Source organism: Alexandromys fortis, unplaced genomic scaffold (assembly GCF_014885135.2).
Source record: "Alexandromys fortis isolate MF-2015 unplaced genomic scaffold, M_Fortis_MF-2015_v1.1 scaffold_16, whole genome shotgun sequence".
NCBI lineage: Eukaryota > Metazoa > Chordata > Mammalia > Rodentia > Cricetidae > Alexandromys > Alexandromys fortis.
In genome coordinates this window covers 18,867,020-18,893,501 of record NW_026067893.1, presented here as the reverse complement: position 1 = coordinate 18,893,501, position 26,482 = coordinate 18,867,020, and the positions used below count along the sequence as shown (strand labels likewise).

Sequence of the window (26,482 nt, the reverse complement as noted above, 5' to 3'; positions counted from 1 at the left end):
AATTTTAGCCTGATGTGTTCTTCTCTGCGGGTAGCCTCTTCCTGAACTGCACTGGGCTAGGCTGGGCCCTGCCAACTTTCATTTGTCTGTTTTCCTCTTCTTGCCAGCAGTTCCAGAACCCCTGCTTTCCCCGGGCATTAGCATTGCCACCCACAGGTCGCTGCGTCCCTCCGGGATGTATGCAAATGCCAGTGCGATAAGCCCGCTCCCGCGACGCGTGCGTGCTCCTCATTTTGTAGAAGCCCCTTATCACCCTTCCTCTTTCTAAACAAAACATTCAAATGAAGGGGTGCGGTCTCATGACTTCTGTTTAAATACTGAAGTCACTCTATAGGCTTTGGAAAGTTGGGGGACTACTGTCCCAGCTGACCACCTACTTTGTGGCGGTCCACCAAACACTTCCAAATACAATTGATGGGGTTTCTGTTACTCACATTCCAGCTCCATCAACACCTTAATCGATGCTGGAGTGTTTCCAGAGTTTGGGGTTTCTTCATTGACCACCGCAGATGGCCAATTACATTCATTATGGATCTGACAAACCACGTTACTAAAGATGTTAATTCCACTCACAACTCTTTGCGAATCGCCGAAGCAAATGCAACGTGAAGAACTGAATTAGAGTGCTAAAAGAATACTGGGTTGAGAGTAGGAACTGGAGCAGAGTTTGTCAAGCCAAGCGGCTTAGGGACTGTGGGAACAGCTAAAGTCTATTTGAAAGGGGGCGGGAGAGCAGCCCCTCTAAGAGAGAGGCAGCCAGGTCCCCGCTGCCAAGGTTAAGCGCAGGGCCGAGGCGTCGCAACTTTTTTTGCGCGCCCGGGACCCATCGAGGAAGGCTCGCTGCAGGTGAGTGGCCGAGGGGGCCGCCAGACTCCGGGGGCAGCAGAGCCGAGCAGCCCGGGTTCTCCGCGCCGGCCGGGCGGGGGCCGCAGAGCCGGAGTCGCACCTGGCGCGGCCCGGCCGCCGATTGGCCGGCGCCGGGCGACCCCGCTGTATCGCGAGACGAGATTGGCAGCGCGGGGCGGCCCGTGCCCCCGCGCTGGCTTTGTACGCCGAGCCGCCTGCCGGTCCTTTAACAATGGGCGGCGCGAGCGGCCCGGTGCTGGGCCCGAGCTGAGACGGGGGCTCCGCGGCCGACCGTCCGCGGCATGAGCGCTGCCCGCGCCCCGCGAACACCGGCCGGGCTGGGGCTGTGAGGGCCGCGGGTCCCGGTAAGAAGCCGCGCGAGCCGGGCTGGCTTGGCCGGGAGGGCAGCGTCGCGAGGGGAGGCGAGGCGCCTGGCACGGCCGACCGGTCGGCCTTTTGTTCGCCGCTCGGGGGACGCGGCGCGGCGGCTGGCTGTGCCTCAGACCCCGGGGACCTGCCCGCGCGGACCTGGCCGAGCGCTGCTCACCCTCCATTCCTGCCGCGTCCGGACTGTGTCGGCTGTGCAGGACGGCGGCGTTCGAACCCGTGACTCGGAGAGCCCGAACCCGGCCGTCCCGGCTCGAGCTCCCCAAGCTTGCAACTTCCCGCGGCTCCTCCGGCTGGCGGTCTCAGGCTAAGCCCACGCCTCTGACTGGGGAGATCGGGCCTTACTGGCCTTGGAGGATGGCTGCGTGGGGTCGGGTCAGGTGAAGATGAGCAGCCGCGCGGGGTGACCTGAGGTCACGGCGCTAGTGATGGGGACGCGGAGGGTCGTGTGTGGGGGGGGGGATGCTGGCGGTGACCGCGTCTGGGGCGTGTCTTCCAGACTAAAGCTGAGGCGTCTGGCCGGGCGCGCCGCCGGCTTCCATGGAGCTGGAGGGGCAGTGGTGGCGAGGACAGCTGGCTGCGGATATTCACCAGGCGCTTCGGTACAAGGTAACCCCGACGTCCGACCTTCCCATCCCGGCTCTTGTGCTCCCTGGAAAGGCAAATTGGGTTCTTGACTCCACTTTACAGGGCAAAGAAGGCGAGTGCGCTTTCTTGTCAGGGTTAATTAACCTCTTCCTTCCCTGGGCTGCATCAGAAGAACCTGTAACTGGAGAGCAGTGGGGCGTGGTAGTTGGGAGAAGGAAGGTGGAAAACGATGTTCCAATGTTGCCAGGTGGAGCATGGATTTGATTTTATACACACATATATACATACATACACTCTGACTTTGTATCGAGTGAACAGCCGTCTTTGCTCGCTGCTGCATGCAGCTGTTGTAAGCCACAGTTGGGCATAGCTCAGCTCCACGGCCTTTCCTCAAACTTGGTGTGAGACTTCACACTACTTTTTTCTGTTTCTCTGTTTCCTCTGTAAGAGGAGAAATAGCAACGCTGGAGCGTTTCTTACGGGCTGATTGTGAAATCCGATGTCTGTACTGTAAGGGAACTTAGAACAGTGCCCAACCTATAGTAAGAGCTATGTGCTAACTTAACTTACTGTTACCTGGTCCTCAGATTTGAGGCAGTTGAAAAGCCTTGAGATGGAAGGAAAGAGCTACTCTTTGGTAATATCACGTGTAGAAAGTAGATGCGGTATTATACTTAATAAGCACTGAAAAAAAATGCATTCTTTTGGACCAAAGTCTTTGTATTGTTGCTTCTTCAGGAACGATGTGTTGTTGTAAGTGTTGTAAGTCAGATTTATAGGATAGCCCTGCTTCTCTGACAGCCAGAGGAGAGATTAGAAAGATCTTTAATTCGGTTTCACCTTGGTTCTTAAGTGTAGAAAACTAACAATCAGAACAGCTGACTCTTCATTAGGAAGCTCAGGTAGCTTGAGGTTGAAGGGTCCCAGGATAATGGGTCAGCGTCTTGTGTATCTGACCACATGCAGGAGGTTGGGACATCAAGTCCTGGCTTAAGTTGTTAAACTTGCACCCTTTTCCCCAAAGCGTGAAATTTCTAACTGCTCTTTACTAAACCCGACATTCAGTCTCCAATTTCCCCACAGCCACCCCAGACCCAGTGAGACTGCGCCACATAAGTGTTCCAGCTGTGCACCGATTCTTTGGCATGTTAAGGGAAAGTTGTCCCAATTCACTTTTGATTTTTGGGAGAGAGATATGGATTTTCTAAGTGTCGGTCTCTTGATCTCTCTAGTATGTACCAAACTAGTTAGTTGGTATAATGATACCTTTTTGTGTGGATATGGAAGTTTAAAGACTTTTTTCCCATGGTGATCCCCATGGTCTTTATCTTCTAATAAATTATGTGTAGGTGGTTTTAACCCTGAGTAGTTATCTGGATTACTTTTGCAGGTGATCTTAGAAGTAGAATTTTCCTTTTTAAAATTAGGATTTGTTTGCTTTTGTGCAGTCTCTGAAGGGGCCACAGAATAAGACAGGTGAACGTGAAGAATTTCTTCTGAAGCCTGTCTCAGGCCACCTGTTGCAAACTGCTCAGGCTTGCCTTTAAGCTCAGTGTAGACCATGGTCCTGATTTCAGGGAATGGTAACATTTTATAAAGGATTTGCACTAATTAGTAGGACTTGAACTTTACAACTGAAGAGGTCCCTGTTTGTAGTGCACTGGAGTCAAGGAAGTTAAACTTTCCTCAAAAATTGTCAATATCAGCTCTTAACCAGAGATTTAGTCATTTGTTTATGGAACATGTTAGTTCTTAGTCTATGCAAGGTGTTTGAGCAGCGCCTTAGTGCCATAGGCATGGCCCTTGCCTAGTAGACTCCAGTCTGTTTTAGAAGTCAAAGGCATCTGAAGGCAGCTCTTCCCTGGGGCAGTTGCCATTCATTTGCTGTGAAAGACAGTCTATATTTAGTCCCAGTAAAGAGGTAGTTGATGTGGCCAGCTTTGTATTTACTGAGAAAGTGAAGTGCTCAGAGCGCCAACTGTACTACTTTTGTAAATAACAGCTTCCCGCCGACACCGACTTCGCAGGCCTGTCCGTAAGTGCGTGTCTTGAGTCATTCTGCTCTGGTGGTGTAAGGTGATTGAGGCGCTACAAAGACAAATGGAGACAGCGGTCTTGTGAGAAACATTAAGAAAGTATTGGTCCCCAGGAGTTGCAGTTATGTTGGAGTTTCCTGTAGGCTAGAGATGCACCGTTCTGGGTAGGGATGGCATTTGAAGTGCTTAGCTGGTGAGGACTTAAGACTCAAGGTGGTGCATTTGGCTTTCCTGTGCTTTGGTCCTTTACATTCGTGAGAAGCAAATCAAAATAAGAGTTCTGTTCTAAGATAGCAGAAGAAACTGTGGCGGAGGAAGCCACAGTCCTGTTTCCGTGCCTGCACACCTGTGGTCCTGCGCAAAGAGGACTGGCTCTAGCAGTCATCCGCAGCGCTCGTCCTTCCCACTGAAAACGGCAAGGGGATTCCATTGGACATTTTATTAAAATCTCTGGGGCACGTCAGGTAGCTCAACAGGTTATGTGAGGTATTATGGGATGGTGCAGTGGGTGCTTGTGGTTTGAGGGATGGAGAGAACCAACTCTACAAAGCTGTCCTCTTGTCTCAATATGCCCAGCATGGCATGTGTGTCAGCCCACAAACACCATGTGCTCACACGGTAGTAACAGCTAATGAGAAAAACCTCATTGATGGCCATGGGGTTCCATGCTGTTTTTACTAATGTTGGTAAAACTAACATCGTTAAAAATAAAGCCCACCAATATTTTCCAGGTATGATTCCTAGTCTTCTAATGTAATATTCAGCCCCCCCCCAACTCCTTATCCCGTGGGCCAAGCTAGGTCTTCTTTGGTGTTTTTAATACCTTGTGATGTCAACAGTGTATTGTAATAATCTTTGCTAGGAAGAGACTTGAGACAATTTCCATTGTTTATCCCCAGGACTATAAATTATAAGTTTTCCTCTTTCTAAACTAAAACTCTGTACTCTTTCCAGTTCCTCCGCCACCTGACCCTGATAACCACTATTCTACGCTGCTCTGTGACTTTGACCAAATACTTGGTATAAATGAAATCATAGTAATATAATAATTGTCCATTTGTGTGACTTGGCATATTATCTTTACGGTTCATCCGTGCAGCATATGTCACTTTATTCTTTCTTGATACGGGATTTTTCAGTAGCTGTGGAGCCTGTCCTGGAACTAGCTCTTGTAGATCAGGCTCGCATCAAACTCACAGAGATCCACCTGCCTCTGCCTCCCGAGTGCTGTGATTAAAGGCGTGTGCCACCACCATCCGGCTTCACAATTTCCTTTTTAAAGCTGAATTGTGTGTGTGTTCGTTCATCCATCTCATTTTGCTCATTGTGGGTAATGGTATTATGGACATGAGTGTACAAATACCTACCTGTCTTTCTACTCTCAAATATTTGGGATATATAATTAAAAGTAGAAATGCAGAGTCATGGGGTGATTCTATATTTAAGTTTTTGAAAGCTACCCCACTTTTCTCTACAGCAGTTGCATCACTTATGTTACCATTAGTAATGGGTAAGGATTCTAGTTTCTTCACAGCCTTGTCAATACTTGTTATTTTCTCTTTGAGGCATTTTTAGGGGTGGGGTTTTGATAATAGCAATCTAGATGAGTATGAAATGGTAGCTTGTGGTTTTGGTTTGCATTTTTTTGTAGTGATTAATGGTGTTGAGCATCTCTGTACTTGTTGATTACTTTATGTTTTTTCTCTGTATGTCTCTTTGTGTTTTGTAAAAATACTTTGTATTTTTGTACGTATGGTACATGTATATGATTGATGCTCTGGATTTTGTCCTCTACCATTCTTTCATATTGCTCTGAGAAAGGATCTCCCATGAAACTGGAACTTGTTTTGGCTAGACTGTCTGGCCAGCAAGCCCTGGAAGTCTGCCTGCCTTTGCCTTCCCTGATGTTGAAGTTAGAGACCTGTGCAGCCGTACCCAACTTTTTATATAAGTCCTAGGGATTTGAGTTTGGGTCTTCATGCTTTCATAGAAAGTTCTCCTACCTTCAGCCACCTCCCTAGCCCACTTGCCTGTTTTCTTAGGGAAAATGTCTGTTTATTTTTCTACTTTAAAATTGGTTGTTTTATTACTTTTGAGTTATAGGAAATTTTTTTGTAATTTGTAAAAGATTGGGGATATAGATAAGTAACAGTGTGTCCAGTCTATGCAGGGCCATGGGTTCAATTCCTAGCACTCTAGAACAAGAAAAAGAGAAAGCTTAAAAAATATTTTGGTTACTAACCTCTTACCAGATATATGATCTTAAACGTTTTCTCTCATCCTGTGGACTGCTTTTTTCACTTGATGTTATTTTTCAAGATACAGTTTATTTATGAATTCATTGTACTTTTTTTTTTTTAGTTTTACTTCTGTGTGCTTTTGGTATTTATGGTTCTTTATTCTGTTGTGATTACCTGTCAAGTTTATTCTTGGTCTTACACTCATAAAATGAATTTGAAAGCTTCCCATCTTGATACATATTTGGCCCCCCCCCCCCCGTGTGTGTGTGTGTGTGTGTGTTTGTTTGTGGTGTTGCATGTTGCTGAGAATTGAACACTGAATTCAGGGCATTGCACATGATAAGAATATGCTGTACCACTAAGCTAAATTTCCAGTCCCAGAATCTCTTAATACTACAGAGTTTAGAAACAAATTGTATAACATTGTCCTAAGAGTGAATACTGGTGATTTAAAATTTTTGTGTATATGAAAGGTGGCAAGGTAAAGATCCTAAATGACAGGAGGGAAGTAAGGTTAAAAGACAGTGATGGACAAGTCCTGGTCTCTGTATGAAGTGTATTGTCTACACAGTTGAGGAGCGTACTCACCAGTCTGCTCCCTCTCAACCTAGGAAGGGTGTATTTGGGTTGTGGTTGGCTTTGTGTTTGTTTTTGTTAAAGCCATATACCCTCTTCCCACTCAACTTTATTTCTACATTCCTTTGAAGCCAAGCATGTCTTTAAGCTCTTGCAACAGAATATTTTAGAAAAACAACGTTAAGTCTGCATTATGAAGATCTTTCTATAGATTAAATGTTCTTCCTTTTCATTTAGGAGCTGAAGTTGCCTTCTTACAAGGGCCAGTCCCCTCAACTGAGTCTCAGGCGATATTTTGCTGATTTGATTGCCATTGTGAGCAATCGCTTCACTCTGTGCCCTTCTGCCCGCCACCTTGCCGTCTATTTGCTGGACCTGTTCATGGACCGCTATGACATCTCTATTCAGCAACTGCATTTAGTTGCACTTTCCTGTCTGCTTCTAGCAAGTGAGTATAAATCTGATTTACATGACTCAGAATCTACATGTTTATATGATAGAGCTATAGCGAACCCAGTGAAGTATTTTCAAATCCCAGTCATTTCAGTTTATTGCTTTTAGGAATTCTATACTGTGCTTGTTAGCTAGATATTAAAAAATAGTTCTGGCATTTTTTAAAAAATACATGCCCAAGCCCTACATCCTGAAGATTGATGCAAATACAAATTCTAAGCAACACAGATATACTGGTTAATCTCCATTGTCGACACAATTTGAATCACCTAGGAAATACCTATACTCATCTGTGTGGAGTTTCCAGAGAGGTTTAACTGAGGAGAGACCTACCTCAGATGCAGGTAGCACCATCCCATAAGTTGGGGCCTAGACTAAATACAAAGGGGAAAGGAGAAAGCCAGCTGACCCCTTAGATTCCCAGTCAGCACTATAGATGGAGCCACTGCTGTCACTGTGTCTCCCCACCATGACAGACTGCCTTTCTCTGGACTGTGAGCCAAAGTAAATCCTTCTCCTTTAGCCTACTGTGGTCAGATAGGAGAGAAGTCACTAATATACTGTTCCAGAATTTGAATAATAGGGACTGGATGTTTTTATTTTTAACACTTTAAAAATTCCAAAGGTAAATTTGGTTGAGAACCTTTGTTCTTGATCAGTGATTGACAGCCAGAAGCAACTTAGTGAACACTACAATATCTAATGTGTAGACGTTTTGGATACTACCAAACCCCCTGGATTCAAAGTACAAGTCCCTAGAACCAAACATCTCTGGCTCAAACATCAGTGTAGCTGGAGTTGAAAACTGTCTTAAAGGTGCTGCACCGTTTGTCGTTCATGGTGTAAGTTAAATGAACTCAGTCGGGTTTGCTACAGCTGAAACTAAGTGGCTTTGGTATGTAATCTGATAGACTCTTATTTATTACTCATACAGAATGTGCTGCTACGCTCTTGGTGCTGAAACTCACCTTGTTTGCTAGTATCTACACTGATGAGAGAGGGCATATAAAAGAATGGAAATCGAGTTTTTCTTCATTCAACAAAGTAAAAAGATCACATTTGATATAAGTCGAATTGATAGTTGTATTTGATATTGTTTTTGTATTATCCATATCATTAAGCCTTATTTCAAAGTAGTATATAGTTGTTATTGTCGGCCTTGACCTCTGATCTCACTGGAAGGTTGGCATCCAATATGGCTGCTGTGGTAAGCACATTCCCATTAGGCTGTGAAGCTAGTAATCTTTCTAAAATACCTTTTTGCGTAGACACTAATAAACCCATAAAACTCAGTGCATTATTAGGTAGTATCATTTCCAGATCTGAGCCTCTTAAATTTTATTTACTTGCTCCAAGACCACTACCTAAATGACTTTTTAAATTATTTCAGATCCTTCGTGAAACCAGATGAGTAAATAAAATCCAGCTGTAGTGTTGGCTCCCACTGCCTGTGGGTCTGGGTGAGAACTGCTTCATGAAGCAGTTAGCATCCTTACAGATCATCCAGCATGTGCCTCCTGAGCCAAATTTTTAGTAGAATGCTGTTTACTTCCTGAATATCTTTATTTCCCTTTGGAATCTGTTTTCCTCTAAGATCCAGACACATAGTTCCCCCTCCCCATCTTAAAGCCAGAGAAGTAGTACTTACACATTTGTAATTAACTTTAATTAAAGTTTTATGCTCATAGGAAATCATATATAAAATGCTACATGTGTTTCATCACTGGCTATGAAACCCTTTAGAGTTTTATCTGCATAAGATTGGAAAAACCCCTGCTTGACATATCAGGTGTATGAAAATCCACAAGTAATATATTTGTCTGTTTTTATCCCCTAGAATGTTAGGTTACAGAATTAGCTCATAATGGAGACCTATGCTGGCCATCAGACAAAAGCAATATTTTAAATTTTTAAGTCAATAATGAAAAAATAGTTTCATGGCCTGAGATTGTCTGCTCAACCATTGCCAAGTTCCAGCTTGCTCTCTGTGGTTCTTAGAGTATTGTGTACCAAGTAGGAAGCTAAGCTTGATGGATTGTAAATAATGATGTTAGTACAGTTTCATTAAATAACTTATATTGTGACTAAAGTTGGCTTACCAGTAACTTACCAAACTGACTAGTGTTACTTATATTACATGGCACTACTGGAGTCCACTTCAAGATCTGGTTACCTACTAAGAGTTTTAAGCCAGACATGACAGACCCTACATTCAGACAACACTGCAAGACCCTGTCTGTAGGAGGAAACGTTTTTGATCACCCTGCAGTGCTGGCCAACATGATGCTAAGTTCCTACACTTTGCTATTTCCCTAACAGAGGAAGGGAACTTGATTCTTGTAATGTGTTAGGATATCTGAGATGGAATTTTCAGTTCTTGTATTTAAATTACTAACTGCAATATATGGTTGTGATCCTTTTATTCTGTGGAAGATTATTTGGTGTAATTAATGTGACAATGTATAATTTTTAAAGCTTATTTTCTAGTAACAAGGTGTAGTGTTTGTATTTGTTGTAGTTTGAATATGAATTGCTAATGGGGCTCACCATTCCAGAGGGGAGTAGAGTCCATGACCATGGCAGGGAGCATGGCAATAGGCAGGCATGGTGCTGGGGCAGTAGCTGAGAACTTGACATGTTGAGACACAACTGTGAGGCAGAGAGAGGACCGACTGGAATGGTGGGGGCTTCTGAGACCTCAAAGCCCACCTCCAGTGACACACCTCCCTCCACAAAGCCACAGTTCCACCCCCGGGTACCAAGCATTCAAAGGAGTGAGCCTATGGGAGCATTATCATTCAAAGCACCACAATCACTGACCACTAGGAGAACCAGAACTTAGTTATGCTGTCACCTTTGACCCCATGTTCCTGAGAGAGACTTGGTTTTACACTCTTCCTTTTCCAAGGAAAGAGTGGGTGTGTTCCGTGTGCACGTCAAAGCCTCAGCCCTCCTAAGTAAGTGATAGGTAAGAGTTGGAGCAGCTGCCCTCCGCTTGGTCAGAATTGAAGACATTGGAACTTAGATTACAACAGTCTATCCTCCCCTCCATCTCTAATACATCCGAAAAGCTTAGGATGTTTATAAACTGATAGTCTGTTTTCAGTGTTTGATATGTGTTACAAACTTGTGGAATCTAGTATTTTTTTAGTAGATTGGTCAGTATATTTGATCTAGTTTATTTGTTTACTCTCCAAAGTAGACACCTATTTTTACTGCAGTCTTTTTTTGTTAATATTTATTTTATTATGTATATAATATTCTGTCTGTGTGTAAGTCTGCAGGCCAGAAAAGGGCACCAGATCTCATTACAGATGGTTGTGAACCACCATGTGGTTGCTGGGAATTGAACTCAGGACCTCTGGAAGAGCAGGCAATGCTCTTAACCACTGAGCCAGCCATCTCTCCAGCCCAATCTAGTATTTCTTATATTCTTTTTTTTCTTTTCTTCTCTCTTTTTGGTTGATGTTTTTGTTTGTTTTCTGAGACAGGGTATCTCTGTGTAGCCCTGGCTGTCCTAGAACTTGCCTTGAACTCAGAGATTCACTGACCTCTGCCTTCCAAGTATTGGGATTAAAGGTGTGTACTATTACCAATTGGCAGAGTCTACATTTATATAATAATTGGATGCTGTATATAATTTGGCCAAAGACAGATCACAGTTTGTATGTTCTTGGAGCTAATGCTTATCCACCTACCTGGGTAGCTACATTACTGGAATTGTGAAGAAAGGGCCTGCACATTACCTGATTTGAAAGTGCTTTGTAGTATTTAAGAGTCAGATTATAGTGATGGGGTTTTTCTTAGGTTTGAATCACTAACTACAAATTTTAGTAACCCTTGGTTCTCAGGTTAATTCTCTATAAAATGGAAATAAAAATGCCTAGCTTATAAAAGTTGTTGTGTGGAGCAAGTAGGGCAACATAGGAAAATTGCAGTATAGAAAGTTGAGCATTGGATGACCCAATTCTTCCAGTATGCTGTTCTGGAATCTCTAGCTTGGCTTTTTTCTCTTAAAGGGTCTGGCTTCTTCTAAAATGGCTGTGTTTGTCCATGAAAGTAACTGTTCTTATATTTTAGCTGTTTTCCCTGGCGTGCTTCAGCTTATTTGAGCAGCATTAGGCCTACGGGCAATTTGGAAGCAGCCTTGGAGATGAGGCTTCTGATATAGGCTCTTAGTGCTTATAATTTGTAACAAGTGTTTTTTTTTTTTTTTTTTTTTTTTGGCTCTCCAGTATTAAGTTGCCTTTTTTTTTTACTTTATTTTTTATTAGGTCTATTAGAAAAATTAAATCATACAGTCGTTTTGATTTACATTTTAATTTTTAAAGAGTTTAGCCTCCCTATCCCCATTGGTTGCCTTTCCTGTTCTTTCCCTATTTCTCTATTAAATGTATGGTCTTAGTTATTTATGAGAATTCTTTGTATATTAGTATAGATGACTTTTCTATTTGGTAGTGAAAGAATAGAATGTTGGCTGAGCTCCAGATGGGATCATCTACTCTACTCATTGTATCGATCTTCTCTGCCACAAAGCGACCATTTGCTATTGTGTTTAGAATGTGGTTTCCATGGCTGGTCTGTACATTTCCCATAAGGGGAAGACGGCCTGGTATTTTGTTTTTGGCCTCTAATTCTTTATTTTTTTGGGAAGCAGTATGAATTGCCTTTATCTTCGTTTCCTGTTTGGGTCCTTTATCAATATAATCATATGGCTTCTGGTATTTCCTTTCAAGTGAAAAAAAGCCCTGATCTTTGGCCTGTGTGTATGAACAAGTAAATTTAAACTATGCATAGCAGTTTACACAATAATGATAGATGTGAATGCATGTAACTCACTGATGTTATCACACTTATAGAAGTTCTTGTCCATTTGTTGAGTATATACCACTATCAATGACAAAAAGGTTCTCAAAAACTGAAAACTGAATTAGAATCCCAAATGTGATTTATGCAGCATGTTGTTTTATTTATTTTTTTAGACAGGGTCTTACTATGTAGTTAGCTGGCCTGAAATGTCTTATATAGACCAGTCTGGTCTTGAATACATAGAGATCCACCTGCTCTGCTTCCCAAGTGCTGGGATTAAAGACCTGTGCCACCATGCCTGGCATGCATTTTATTTTATTTTTAAATGAATTACTTTTACTTTATATGCATTGGTGGTTTGCCTGCATGCATGTCTGTGTAATGGATCCCTTGGAACTAGAGTTGCAGACAGATGTGAGCCACCATGTGGGTGTAGAGAATTGAGCCTGGGTCCTCTGGAAGAGCCACTGCTCTTAATGGCAGAGCTGTCTCTCTAGCCCCATGCAATTTATTTTTAACTTTGGAAATCAGCATATGAAAGAAAATCAGAATACAAATTCCTTGACATTTACTTAAATATTTTTATAAGCACAGCTACAGAAGTCTGGCATCCTGACAACTGCCCCCATCTAATCTGGCATGGTGTTTTCCTTAAGAAGTGCAGATTGGAGGATATAAATGTCTTCCTTCTGGCTCCCATTTTTGGTTCACTCAATTTTTTGACCCTGGGTGAGCTGGCTGACCTCATGTAACATCTTGGTTTCTTGAGCTGCGAAATTGACCATAAACAGTTTTATTTTTTGATGATGAAAGTTTCAAGGGGAGAATATGAAATACCCTTGATCCTTGAATTACAGTGAATTATGGCATATTAATTTCTTCAAAGGAACTTAAAGCATGATATAAATAAACTCATTAATTTTTATAACATTCCTTTGAAGTATGTAGCTAGTACTGCTGTACATAAATGGCAAGGTGCTTGAAAGCCCTGATGATTTCATCTGGAGGGACTGAACAATTGCCTGCATCATTTTCCTTCTGCATAACTTCATGTCATTACTCTGAGAACAATGACTTCTTTTCCTCTTGAGTGGTGATGCTGATCACGGTCATGAAGAGCATTGTGGTAGAAAAGGCCATTCTTACATGACTTGAATTGGGAAAGGCTGTCTAGAGTCTTAAAGTCTCAAATTATGTAAGTTTTGCTTCTCTCTGCAGTAGTCTTTAAAGAGCAGTTTTAACCTGGGGGATGCGGTATGTTTGTAATTCTAGATCCTCAGGAGACTGGACTAGGAGGATGTCAAGTCTGCGACCACAGTCTGGGCAACTTAAATCAGCATTTTGAAATTAAAATTGAAACGGGTTGATAGTATATATAGCTCAGTTGTATAGCAGCTGCCTAGCATGTATAAAGCTTTCACAGGACCCAGTACGTCAACAAGTGGTTAGTTTTAAAGAAGTTCACAGACTCTCTAGAGCTGGAGTAGCCTAAGGATAGGAGTTTAGAGTCTCCTGACATCAAGGACAAAACCTTCTATTCCAATTCTGTTTCCTAAGCAAACTCCTAGGTAGGCAGCAGTGCTTTTTCCAGCCCTCAGATGAGCCAGTGTTAGCAAAGCGCCCCCCCACCCACCCACTGCAGCACCCTGGTCAGCTGATTGGCCTTGGCCTTTGCCGTCTTTAGTCTGTTACAAATCCACCCCTTCAAGAAATATAGTTTCCCTGCTTTGGCAGTCTTTCTTACCTTTCCCTATAAATTGTTTATAAATGGGTAGAATAAAATTAGATTTCTAAGGAAAACAGATACTGAAATCATTATCAAGATATTGAAACAATTTTTATATATAGTGTGTGCTTTTGAGGAGTAACTTTTTAACAGTAGTGGTACACACCTTTTATCCCAGCATTTGGGAGGCAGAAGCAGGAGGATCTCTGTAAGTTAGAGGCCAGCCTGGTCTGCAAGAGCTAGTTCTAAGGCAGGCAACAAAGTGACACAAATTCTATCTCGAAAAACAAAACAAAACAAAACAAAAAAAGAACTAATGTAAACTCCCTTGTGAGAAATCTATAATTATAACTTAAACATCAGTGTAAAGTAGAACACAGTACTGAGAAGTAGAGTGTGTTTGCCCTAATCTGTTCTTCCATGGACGTGGTAATGTCCCAGAGACAGGCATGGGTTACAGAAATACCTGAATGCATGCTTTATGTGTAGTAATGCTTGTTAGAAAATTTAAATGTAAGTTGGTTCATAATCTGTAGAAAAAGTTTTCTTAGGTGGAAAGATAATCTCATTTAGTGAGTAGTCTGGAAGCATCTCAGAAGTTGATGCTTCAAATTATGAACTTTACCACGTCACCTTTGCTCCTGCTCTGCCTTGAGTAAGGGGATTTAAAAGATTTTAAGATAAGAATCTTCCCCTCTCCCACACCACTCCCTTTGCTTTAAAGCTTTATTCTTGGAGAAAATGGAAACATGCACTTGGGTGTGCGTACTTTGTGGAGCTAGGAGGACAACTTTGTGAAGTTTGATCTCTTCTTCCACCCTTCTGGGGATTGCACTCAGGTTTCCAGCACCTTCACCTACTGAGCCACCTCATTGGCCCAGCTTTTGAGCTTTTTGAGACCGGTTCTCACAATACAGCCTGTGTATATAGCCTCACACTTACTGTCCTGCCTTCTCCTTCCTAATGATTACAGGCACATGTTGTCGTGCTCCATGGTCTACCATGTAACATGAGGGTCAGGCTTGTTGGGGTTTATGTCCTCCCACCAGGTCCCACAGTCATTAGATCCCAAAGAAAATCACACAGAGTGTCTATATTAGGTTATAAACTAATTGGCCCATTAGCTCAGGCTTCTTATTATCCCTTATATCTTATAATTAACCCATTATTCTTATGTATGTTAGCCACATGGCTCAGTACCTTTTTCAGCAGGGCAGGTCACATCCTGCTTCTTCTGTGGTCTGGGCAGGACTGTGAGGAATGGGCTTTCTTCCCAGAATTCACCTGTTCTCATCACCCCACCTCTACTTCCTGTCTGGTTGACCTGCTTATACTTCCTGCCTGGCCAATCAGTGTTTATTTAAAATATGATTGACAGGATACAGACAATTCTCCCACACCATTTCCCCCTCTTTAAAAAAAAAAAAGGAAAATATTCATAGTCCATTTTTTGGAAATGTGGGCATAGTATTCCAGGCTACTTCTGGCTGGTTGGGGGTGCTGATAATCTTATGGGTACCTAAAGAAAATTTAGAATTGTGATCAAGTCCTGATTGGAATATCCTGTGAGTCTTGGTCATCTCAGGCAGCAGTCTTGAACCTGTTCTGGATGAAGAACTCAGACATCTGGGTCATCTGTTTCTGCTGGAGATTTCTCAGGTGGTCTTCCTTGATCAAACCTGATTTTTCTTAACTCAGAATGAATCTAAAGCCTCTCATTTTCTGTGGAAACAAAAGCAAAATCTCTTCTCCAAAGTAACATATTTTTTACTACAATTTTGAAGTCAAGGTATTTTCAAAATACCTATCTTGGATTAATTCTGCAGCATTTATAAGCTGTTGCTCCTTCCTCAGCATTCAAACAATTCAAAGAGAACATAATAACATACAGTATCAAGATTCTCTGTGTATTTTTCATCTTTAGGGAAGATGGTGATGATGGCTCTATGGCAGCAATCTCTGACCCTGCTTTCTTCCTCCTAGAATTCAGTTCTGTCTACCCTGCCTACCTATGTTCTGACGTATCAGGCCAAGCAGTTTTCTTTATTAATTAACCAATGAAAGCAACACATAGATAGAACCTCCTACACCACTACCATACCTAGCCCCCCCCTCCCTTTTTTGAAAAATAAACTTACAGAAGAGGAGCGAGCGAGAGAGGTAGGCTTGTTCTTTGTGTGTTTGTTTTTGAAATAACAGTGCCTGTATTAGTTATTTACTCAGTTTTCTTTCATATTTCCTTTCTCTCTGCTATTGAGATTATGCTGAAAATCTGCCAAGATTACATATGTGATGCTGACTAGTTTCCAGAAAAAGTTAGGAATTCCTGGGGAGTGTGGCTCAGTGTGAAGCACTCACCAAGTAAAGTTCTGATGTTAAATTCTCGGTGCTCTAAAATGATTTTCTTTAACCAGCTACTGCACACAAAAAGGACACTGGGGGGTGGAGAATCAAGTAGGTAGTAACTGCCTCATTAACCTGTATGCCTGTTTTCTTTATGCCATAGGACACTGTTCAAATCTGTACACATTTTTTTCAGAGAATGGTTAAATGTAAAGGGTGGGGAAGTACTAGGAAAGACAATGTGCAAACATGAAGATTGTTCTGATGAGATGGAGGCAATACCCTTAAATCTGTGTGTGTCCTACTAGCAAGACACGAGGTCCCATTTAACTGGTAAGACCTCCAAAGATCACTTTTCTAACATTTTCTCCACCCCTTCCCCCTTCTTACAAGGTAAATTTGAAGAGAAAGAAGACAGTGTACCTAAGCTGGAGCAGCTCAACAGCCTGGGCTGTATGACTAACATGAATCTGGTGCTAACGAAGCAGAATCTGCTGCATATGGAACTGTTGCTATTAGAGACCTTTCAGTGGAACCTCTGCCTTCCCACAGCTGCCCACTTCATTGAGTATTACCTTTCTGAAGCAGTGCATGAGACGGATCTTCATGACGGCTGGCCAATGATTTGCCTGGAAAAGACTAAACTCTACATGGCCAAATATGCAGATTACTTCCTGGAAGTATCTCTGCAAGGTGAGTTATTAGAATACCCTCATGTGGCTGTGCACTGATAACGCATGTATTCTGTTGCTTAAGTTCATTTTTGGTGTCTCCACAGATTATGCCTTTCTAAATTATGCACCTTCTTTAGTAGCTGCTGCATGTGTGGCTTCTTCGAGGATTATCCTTCGTCTTTCTCCAACATGGCCTACGAGACTGCATCGTCTTACTGCTTACTCCTGGGATTTCTTAGTACAGTGTATTGAACGACTATTGGTGTAAGCCTTTTTGCTCTAACATTTGTAGTGTCTAGTTAACATTTTCGTTTGTGTATAATGTACCCTAGAAACTACTTCTCAAAGGCCCAAGGCTCTGAGGATACTTCTGTTAGTTGCTCACTGCTGAGAACAAATAGTGCCTTGTAGCAAAGGAGTGTTCTTTGCCTGTGAACCAGGTAAAAGCTCCGTGCTGTAAGACTCTACGTAGTTGGCTGGAAAGGGAGCGGTTGCATATGTGGAGGCCCGCAGCACTGAGGTCAGTCCAGGGAGATCTCACCCCATTCCCATCTCCATACCACTGGATTTTAAGGGTCGTCAGGATGTGACTTCAAATTCCCAGTTGGAAAAAATCCTCAAAACTCCCAGCAATGTTTCTACTGAGATGAATCACTTGAGAAAGCTATCAGTAAGACGTCACTGTTGTTAGGATGGTGGCACAGTGACGGTTACTTAGGTAGCAGTAGTGACTGCTTATGATGTGAGCTATGGCGCAGGTGGGACGTGGGACTTGGCAGCATTCTTGCCAGGTAATATTACTGTTTCCTTTCTCTTGTCTCAGTGCTCACGATAATGATGTGAAAGAAGCGAACAAACAGAGGGGACAGTCAGCTCCTCCGACAGCACAGCTGGGTGTGTTCCAGACAGCTCAGCCCTCGCGACCAGTTCACTTCCAGCAGCCTCAGTATCTCCATCAGACCTCGGTGCAGTGTCGACACCCTGTGTCAGAGCAGCCAGGCCGTCAGCAGATTGTGTCCGCCACACACACCTCGTCTTACACCCTGCAGCCTTGTCCTGCAGGCTTCCAAACTAATGTTCAGGGCCTGGGCCACATGCAGACTGGTGTTGGGATGTCCCTGGCCATACCAGTGGAAGTTAAACCCTGTCTCAGTGTTTCCTATAACCGGAGTTACCAGATAAATGAACATTTCCCATGTATTACTCCATGCTTTGAGAGGTGATGACGTATATATCATAGATCATAACTGACCCAGACTGCTCTGAGATGGATAGCTCTGGGGCAAGCTTTTTATTTTCCTCTTCAAAAGGAAAGGAAAACAGATAGTATCAGTGCAGCAGGCACCGGCGCCAGGAGACTGTTCACTGCCTTGAATACCTAGGAGGACTCGGCAGACACTAACGGTGTCAGTCTGTGTAAGGCTGTGACAGAAATGTTCCAGCCTTGGCTGATGGTCCAAACATTTCAAAATGTTTAATGCAGCTGGAAATTTGCCATTCTGAGATTTGAGCTGTGGTAGGTTTTGGGGTCTTATGCTGGCACATACATCAAAGACTTACTGTTTGTCTGTGGACTTGCCAAACCATCTTTTATGAAGGAAAGTTAACAGTATTAATTTTTGAAAAATTGTTTTAATCTTTCAGCTCAGTCTTTTTGGCCTACTGGTGGGTTCAAGCTCACCAGTTGCTCAGTATACTAATCTGTGTAGTTAAAAACACAGATGATTTTATATCACTTCCTATCATAAATAATATACATGTCTGGATTTATATACTAAAATTAGGGGTGAAACAGATACATACTTTGAAATCATGATCATAATTTTTGTTTTACTCTGGTAGTTTTCCCCCTAAGTGATCAGCCCCGATTCTTCAGGATTAAGTACATTTAACTCAGGGAACTTGTAGTACTTGGAAACACTTAGCTGTAACCAACATGCCTTGCAGTGTTTGTGTGAACTACCTGTGTAACATAGGCTACAATGCTCCTGCTGGGATGAGACTCTAAAGTGGGTCCTTTGGTGCTCACGCGGGGACAGGTTGTGCGTCACCCCATGCAATCAGAGGTTGATAATCAGTTCTGTCGTCCAGTTTTCAGGAAAAGGCATACTGAATGGTGTCAGTACTAGAGTAGAGTCTGGAGTTGAGGGTGGCCAGGGTAGTACTCAGGTTGGGCTAATGCAGCACTTTGATATGGGGAGGGTAGTTCTGTAAGCAACCTTGGAATCCAGCAAGTCAAGCTAAGCAAGCAGGGGTATTGATTTAAAATTTCAGTAGCTATTTACATTAGATTGGCTGTGCAGCTGCCCTGGGACAATTCATTATGTTGGTAGTGAGTAAAAACAGCAATAATAGTCATCACAGCAAGGGTAACCTGGCCATAAAATATTGGGGGAGGGGGCAGATAAACTTAAAAGTAAAAAATAACTGATAAACTGTATACATTGTGCTCTTATCCATGGAAGAAGAAAGAATTGGTGGAGGGAAACTTTGTGGTTAAAATGAGTAAGGCGTGTCTGTGTTTTTATAAGATAGCACTTGAATAGAAGGGAAACTGGCAGATGTGAGACCACCAGTGTGTGTTGATGAGGACTCCCTCTGAAGATGGCGTGTGCGGCAGGAGTCTAGTAACTAGCCGGTGGCGTCTGTTGGGAAGGGAAGGGCTCCGCAGCATGATGGATTGGTAGAGGCAGCTCCGGTGGGTGAGTGCCAGTGGGTGGCTGCTGCCAACAGGAATTTTTAGGGAAATGTCCTTTCCTTAAAGGAAGCTAACTTTTGTATTTAGAATGCAGAACGCATAGTGTGGACTTACTAGTCTGGTGCTGAAGACCACGCAGAGGAGCACGCATGGCAGTTCTCAAGCATGAAAACGGTTACCCCCTTTCCTCTTTAAAAGGCTGCTCATTGGGTTTTATAATTCTTACCTTAGGAAAACTTGAATTATTAGGAGAAAGTAGGTTCAAAAGATGATAATGTGTCTTTCACATTCACAGACAGAGCCCAGCAACGTGGAGTCCAGTTTTCAGTATTGTAACTACCTCAGTAACGCTATGAATGTAAGCTATTGGGATAGAAATCCTAACTTGAAAACAACAGCCAGTGCCTGTGGTAATTTAATGTCTTGTCAAATGCTTTTAGTGATTGGTTCTCTGTCATTCTTATTGTCGAAGACTATTTGCCTTTTTAAAAAGCTTATTAACACTTTTTCCAGTTTATATTTAAAAAGCTGAAGAACACTGGATTAATCCTTTTGGGGGTAGTCAAGTAATTGATGACTATTGCTGCATACCCAGTGCGGGAGGCCGGAAAATCATGACTATTTTAAAACCTTAGAATTCGATATAAATGGAACTCAACAGCAGTTAGCTTGGGGGTGGGGGCTGTGTGGGTTTTGTTTTGTTTAATTTATTAATTAGTCTTAAAAGTTGTTTTTGTTTTGAGATTACTGGACCATCATTAAATGTGTACTGTGAAAAGATTAATGATGTGTACAAAGGACTTAATGAGAGTCCTTAAATAAACACTATTCGAGTACAAACTGCAAACCAAAATATCTGTGCTCTGACTGACCACAAACAGGAGTATGGTGCTAAGTCTACACAGCGGGATTAGATGAGTGCTATGCACTTGGTTTTAAATAAAAGTAGTTTTCATGAAAATGGTCTTGCTGGTTTTGTTTTAAGTACAGGCTTGTCAAGTGTAACCTCTGAGCCATGTTGTCACTCATGTCAGACTTGCAGTCACAAATGGATTTACTAAGAGGCTTCCAGATAGAGAACGTTATCACAGTGACAGGAAACATTTGTCCCTTTGTGTATCCTGATCATTAAAACCCATTAGAGTATATCAGACCACTTTGCCTTTTAACCTTAAAATGACTTGTGTGTTAGTAAATTTTTTTTACTGAAGATATTTTTTGCATCCAATACGTTTTGACCAGTGTCCCTCCCTTGTCTTCCAGCTCTTTCCCACTCATCCAATTCTATGCCTCTTTCTCTCAATCCTTAGAAAAGAAATGAGAGAGGGCAGAACAAAGCCAGAAAAAGGAAGCACATGACATGCAGAGATACGCGTGCACACACAAACCATAAACACAAAATTAGAAGCCAAAATACATAAGCAAAGGCCAATAATGGGGGTAAAATGCCCAGACAGAGTATGAGACAAAAATATTCCTAGAGAATCATTGAGTTCATTGTGAGTCAGCCCTGCTCTTCAATGTGGCTTGTATACTCAGTGAAACTCCATTGGAGTAATTTCCTTTGTGAGCTGTTGTCTATTAGGAGCAGTTTCTTGTTTAGAGATGGAGGGTGTGTCTACTTCCCCTCTCAGTTCTGGGACCCAATCTGGCTTGGGCCTGTGTAGCCCCTGTGCATGCTGCTACCTACTCTGCGTTCATACCTTCATCAGTCCTGGTGTGTCTGGAAGCCCTTGTTTCCTCTTCCATCCCCACTGGCTCTTAGGATCTTTCTACCTCCTGCGAGGTTGCCTGGGTCCTGAGAGGAGAGGTCTGATGGAGATAGCCCATTGAGGACGGAGCATTTCCAGCTCTTGCTGCCCATTGTCTGTTAGTCTGTTTCCATCTACTACAGGTGGGAACTTCTCTGATGATAGCTGAGCAAGACTGATCTGTTGGTTAGCAGAATGTTACTAGGATTCATTTTGTTGCTGTATTTCTTGCCTTTTTTTTTTTTTTTTTGAGACAGGTTTCTCTGTGGCTTTGGAACCTGTCCTAAGCTCTTTTAGACCAAGCTGGCCTCTAACTCCCAGAGATCCACCTGCCTCTGTCTCCTGAGTGCTGGGATTAAAGGCGTGCGCCACCACCGCCACCTGGCATTGGTACATTTCTTTAGCAGAACAATAGTATTTGGTTCCCCCTAGATCCATGGCCTCTCTAGCCCCGGGTTCTTAGCCTGAGTGCTGGGTGTGGACTCCATCTCCTGGAGTAGGCCTTAAATCCAGTCATACATAGCTGTGAATTCTTGTAGTATCTTAGAAGCTGGTGCTTCAGGAAACCTGTAGTCTGAGCTCTTAAGACAAATCAGGACAGCCAGGTGGTGGTGGTGCAAGCCTTTAATCCCAGCACTCAGGAGGAAGAGGCAGGCAGATCTCTGAGTTCGAGGCCAGCCTGGTCAGGCTCTAAAACTACAGCGAAACCCTGTCTCGAAAAACCAAAAATGAAAAAAAAAAAAAGGACAAAATGATCAGTCATCTGAGTGTCAACCATGAGTAAGCCAATGTTCACCAAGTGTAAATGCCATTTGTCACTGAATTCAGCCGAAGCCTTAGCAGGTTTTGATGCAGCATTAGCGCCCGCTCTCCCAAGACTTAGTATGTGGTTCTTTAGGGCTGAATTTAGGAAGCAGGAAAAAGCAGCAAGTGTTCTAAACAGGGTCTAAGCTTTGCCCTCTGACTCTAACCCAGGAAGTGTTGCTGAACAGCTGCTTTGGAAGCAGGTGGTTAAGACACCACCCACCCAAGCGGCTTACATCTGCCTCCTTAAATACGGCTGGCACACTAGAAACAATTAGATGTAGAATCTGGGACTCTTGTTTAATAATTGTGGTGGTTTAGGAATCACTGTACATTCATTCTGAAAGTCCTCGTTTCCTGTTCTAAAAGTAGCAAGTACAGTCAGGTGATAGCGTGAAGACTGAAGTCATGCCTCTGGGGGCGGGTATGTTCATGCCTCATCCCCAGCTATCTGGAGACACTGTCAGATACTCATTGCCACCCTAAATTCAAGGAGTCCTTAACCTTGAGTCGTGGGCCTCTGGCTTGGTATGCAGTTTGGATATCCTCTCCCTAAATTTTTGTCTTCAGAGAGATGTGGTTTAAAGATATCCAACAGCGCTTTGTGCATGCGGTTGACTTGCTAACCTTCCTCCAGTAGGATGTGCTCCTTTTCCTGTTTAATAGCCTAACAGGAGTCCCATGTATCCCACATTCAGTTTCTCCTCTTACTCATTTTACGTCGTATGTTACTTTTCTCACGATGAACCAAGTGTCACATTATCGGAAGTCTTTAGTCAGATTTTATGTGTACACGTTCACATGTTCATGTGCATCTGTGTGCGGAGGCCAGAGGCTTATGTCAGGTGTCTTCTTCAGCTGTTCTGTTCCATTTCCTATAGCTCATTGACTAGACCAGCTAGCTAGCAGCTCCAAGAGTTCTGTTCCTACCCTCTCGTGCTGGGATTATAGGCTTGCTTTGTTGTGTCCAGCCTGCCTGCCTGCCTGCCTGCCTTCCTTCCTAACCTTTCTTCCTTCCATTCTTCCTTTCTTTTTTTTTTTTTATAAATTCATATGTGGTGAGGGGGGCACATGTGTGTGCATGCATGTATAGACCAGAAGTTGACATCAACTGTCTTGCTCAATCACTGTACACTTTACAGAAGAAGGGTTTCTGCAGGAACATGTGCTCGCCAATTCAGTTAGCTAACCACCGTGAACCAAGGATCCTGTATGCCTCCGAGAGCGCTGGGACTGTCGTCAGGCTACCATCAGTGATGCTGCAGATCCAGAGTCACACAACTAGCCCTTTATCCACTCAGCCATCTCCCCAGTCTCTCTCTCTCTCTCTCTCTCTCTCTCTCTCTCTCTCTCCTTTATTAGCATTTGTGCTGAGGGACTGAACTCAGCGCTGCATGCTTGCACAGCAAGTATTTCACTAATTAAGCCATTTCCCCAGCCCAAGATTTTCTTAGTTTTTCCTTCTTGTAATTCCGATCACAAACGTCTCCCCAAGGCCCTGTTAAAGTCTTGATTCCTTGCTGCTGATGCTACCAAGAAGTGATGGAACTCTTATGAGATGGAACCTATGGAAGGAAGTTAAGGTCGTGTGCCCTTGAAGGGGACGTTGGGACCCCTGGCCTCTTCCTCTCTCTGTTTCCCAGCTGCAACAGATGTTGAGAAGTTGTAGTCCCTAGTGTCCGTCTCTCCTCCACAGTTTCCTACCCGGCAGATCACATTGAGATTTTCTCTTAGGCAATTCTGAATTGCAGCAAAGTCTCAGTGGTGACTTTGCAGTTTGGTGCAGGTGATTGAATACATTTCTTATGGGCAGGGCTCTTGTCTTATTCTTTCTGTGTATAAACCTAGAACAACATGGACTCTTGGAACTTAGAGTAAATCAAAAGACAGTCCTGGAATGGCCAATGACTTCTAAACAGGCTTGTGCCGATTTAAAAGAAAGAGTATTCTGATCATAGTAAGGGTGAGGCTAAGCAGGATAACACTGGGCTACGGAGCTTTAAGAGGCACAAGTGAATGCAAGTGTCGTTAGATAGCCCGCCCGTATCTCAGGGCTTGTGACGTGATGCAAGTGACTTTACAAAGAAAGCATGCACTGAGAAAGGTAGGCTAGTGAGGAGACCATAGTTCAGAGACTCTGCAGTGATGGCATCATTAAGTGGAGGTCTGTTGGTATTCGTCAGTGCAGACGCAAACACCTGGAAAGGCTAGAATTGATAATAGACTAATCCTGTTGTTTACAAAAGTTAATCACCGATTCTAAGGTGCTGCCTAAATAAATAGAAAAGCAGGCCATTATACAATTGGTATTCCAGATATACCTCTGAGAACAAAACCATAAATCTTGATTATTAAAAAAAATACATTAAAAAAACTACTCATATTTTTTTTTAAAGTTTAAGAGCTGGTAGTCTAACAAAAGATAGCAAAACATGAGTTCAAAAGTAACAAATCAACACAACTCAGGTAAATACAACCATTAAGGGAAAGACAATTTCAGAGGAGAAGTGGCTAAGAGCACTCACTGCTCAAGCATAAGGACCTGGCTGGTATCCCCAGGACTCTCTTAGTAGCCAGTACCTGTAACCCAGAGTGGAGACCAGCAGATCCCCAGAGCTTCCTGGGTAGCCATCCTGGCAGAACATGTGAGCTTCAGGTTCAGTGGGAGACCCTGCCTCAAGGGAATATGCAGAAAAGAATAAGAGACAGCACCCTACATCTTCCTCTGACTTCAGCATAAACATGCTCACGCATGCACATGCAAGCACATGTCATACTTAACATAACATTTTTTAAAATTACCATTTACAAAGTGGAATCATAACTCAGTGTTGTATGGTAGATATAATAGATTCGGAAAAGCTGAACATAAAAAATTAAATTTAAGAATCACCATTAAAAACTCAGAGGAAAAACAAAGATAAAATAGCAAGCAGCATAGTGGTTCAGTCTTATATTCTGAGCACTTGAAAGCTGAGGCAGGAGGATTGGCACTAGTGAAAAGCCAGCCTGATGCACATAGTGAGATCCTGGCTCTCAAGCAAGAAAAAAACAATCTTACTAACAGACACACATTCTAGTGTCGAAAGTTGTACCTGCAATAAGAATGAACAGTTAGGAGCAGCTGGGAGCAAATAATTTAGCAACATTGAGAAAAAAAATATATAGGGAAAAATTATAAAAGAGAACAAACATCAGTTGCAGGAATCAATTGTTTAAACTTAAGGAAAAGCTCTTCGCATATCGCTTTGGTAATCTGACAGTTTACACAGAAGTTCTGAGAAGGAAGGTGGCACAAACCTGGCATGAAACAAAGGACACTGAGTGATACCTGGAGACAGCCTGTCACCAGGCCATCAGCTAAGCTCTCAGGCTCCCCAAGTCTTAGGTAACTGAAATTTCTTTATTGGCCTGGATAGGTGCCTAAGGTTAGAAATGCAGTAACTTGCTCCTTGGCCCATTCCCAGCCACTGCAGTCCTACTCAAGAACAGAACTATGGTTTTCAACTGCCAGAACTCTTGATTGGATCCAATGAAACCAACCCATTGCCAATTCCCACTGCAACACAGTGAACTAATAATTGAGCTCCATGTTTCCTTAGTCAAACTAATGTGAACTCTCAAAAACATGAAAAGCCCCTGATTGTGTCTTAGTATACAAAGAAAAACTGTAGTCAAGTCCAAGGAATAGAATTAATGTAGAAACACACTCAGGGAATCGCAGCTAAGCATCAGGTGGTGTAAACACAGGTCTGTACTCTCAGGATGCTGAGGCAGGAGAGTTTGAGGCCAGTCTGGGCTCTGTAGAGGACCCCTCCCCCCCAACACACACACACACACAAACACCAAATAAACAAAATCCAACAGGCAGAACAGACTGGCACCAACAATAATATAATAAATGAGTATGGCTGGGATGTAGCTCAGTGGTCGAGCACTGTCCTGGTGTGTTCAGTATCCTGGGTTCAAACACTGGCACTGGGAAAAAAAAGACTTCAATTTTTAGTGCTGCTGTGAGGACCAGCTTAGCAGCTCAGGAATTGAGGGGGAGCCACTGAGTCGATGAACTAGTCACTCAATTTGACTTTTCTATCTGAGGAAGTAAAGCTTAACCCTCTGGGGCCAGCAAAGAAGGGAGACACACACACATTTAGGGTCTTTCTATCACCTCTCTTTTTTTATTTCTTTTCTTACCTCTATCCAGATGTAGAGGTATCCCTTTTGTGTCTGTATTTTTCCCTTACAGTTAACAATACCCCTATCAGAATCTTTCAAGCAGTATAAATCTATGATATGGTTATACTGTATTTTAAGTGAATGATTAGTGAATACAAGTGAAAAAAGCATGTTTCCAATTTTCCTTATATGATTAAAAATTTTATGTATTACAGATGAAAAACAAATTATTCCCAAGAACCCACACATATTCATCTCCAAGCAACTTGCTATAGATGAACAGTGTAAGCAAGCAAGGTATTTTTCTCAGCCAGTTCTTTTACTGGCAGGCTACATTTTGCAGTTACAAAGTAAGGATCAATCACTTTATTATTT

General features: G+C 42.9%; 1 protein-coding gene across 3 annotated transcripts; it reads left to right on the top strand.

Annotated features, from left to right (window-relative positions):
* Positions 1–1,056: 1,056 nt before the first annotated feature.
* On the top strand, positions 1,057–20,314 carry Ccnj (cyclin J). 3 transcript variants are annotated; one of them, XM_050148579.1, is made up of 6 exons: positions 1,057–1,211; positions 1,733–1,842; positions 6,911–7,121; positions 16,398–16,697; positions 16,819–16,942; positions 17,502–20,314. In XM_050148579.1, exons 2-6 carry the CDS (start codon positions 1,774–1,776, stop codon positions 17,899–17,901), a joined length of 1,104 nt encoding a protein of 367 aa, XP_050004536.1. In that variant the 5' UTR covers positions 1,057–1,211; positions 1,733–1,773; the 3' UTR covers positions 17,902–20,314. The 3 variants fall into 3 exon arrangements, with proteins under 3 accessions (XP_050004536.1, XP_050004526.1, XP_050004516.1); XM_050148569.1 differs by having other exon boundaries at positions 16,816–16,942; XM_050148559.1 differs by having other exon boundaries at positions 1,058–1,211; positions 16,783–16,942.
* The last annotated feature ends 6,168 nt before the right edge of the window (positions 20,315–26,482 follow it).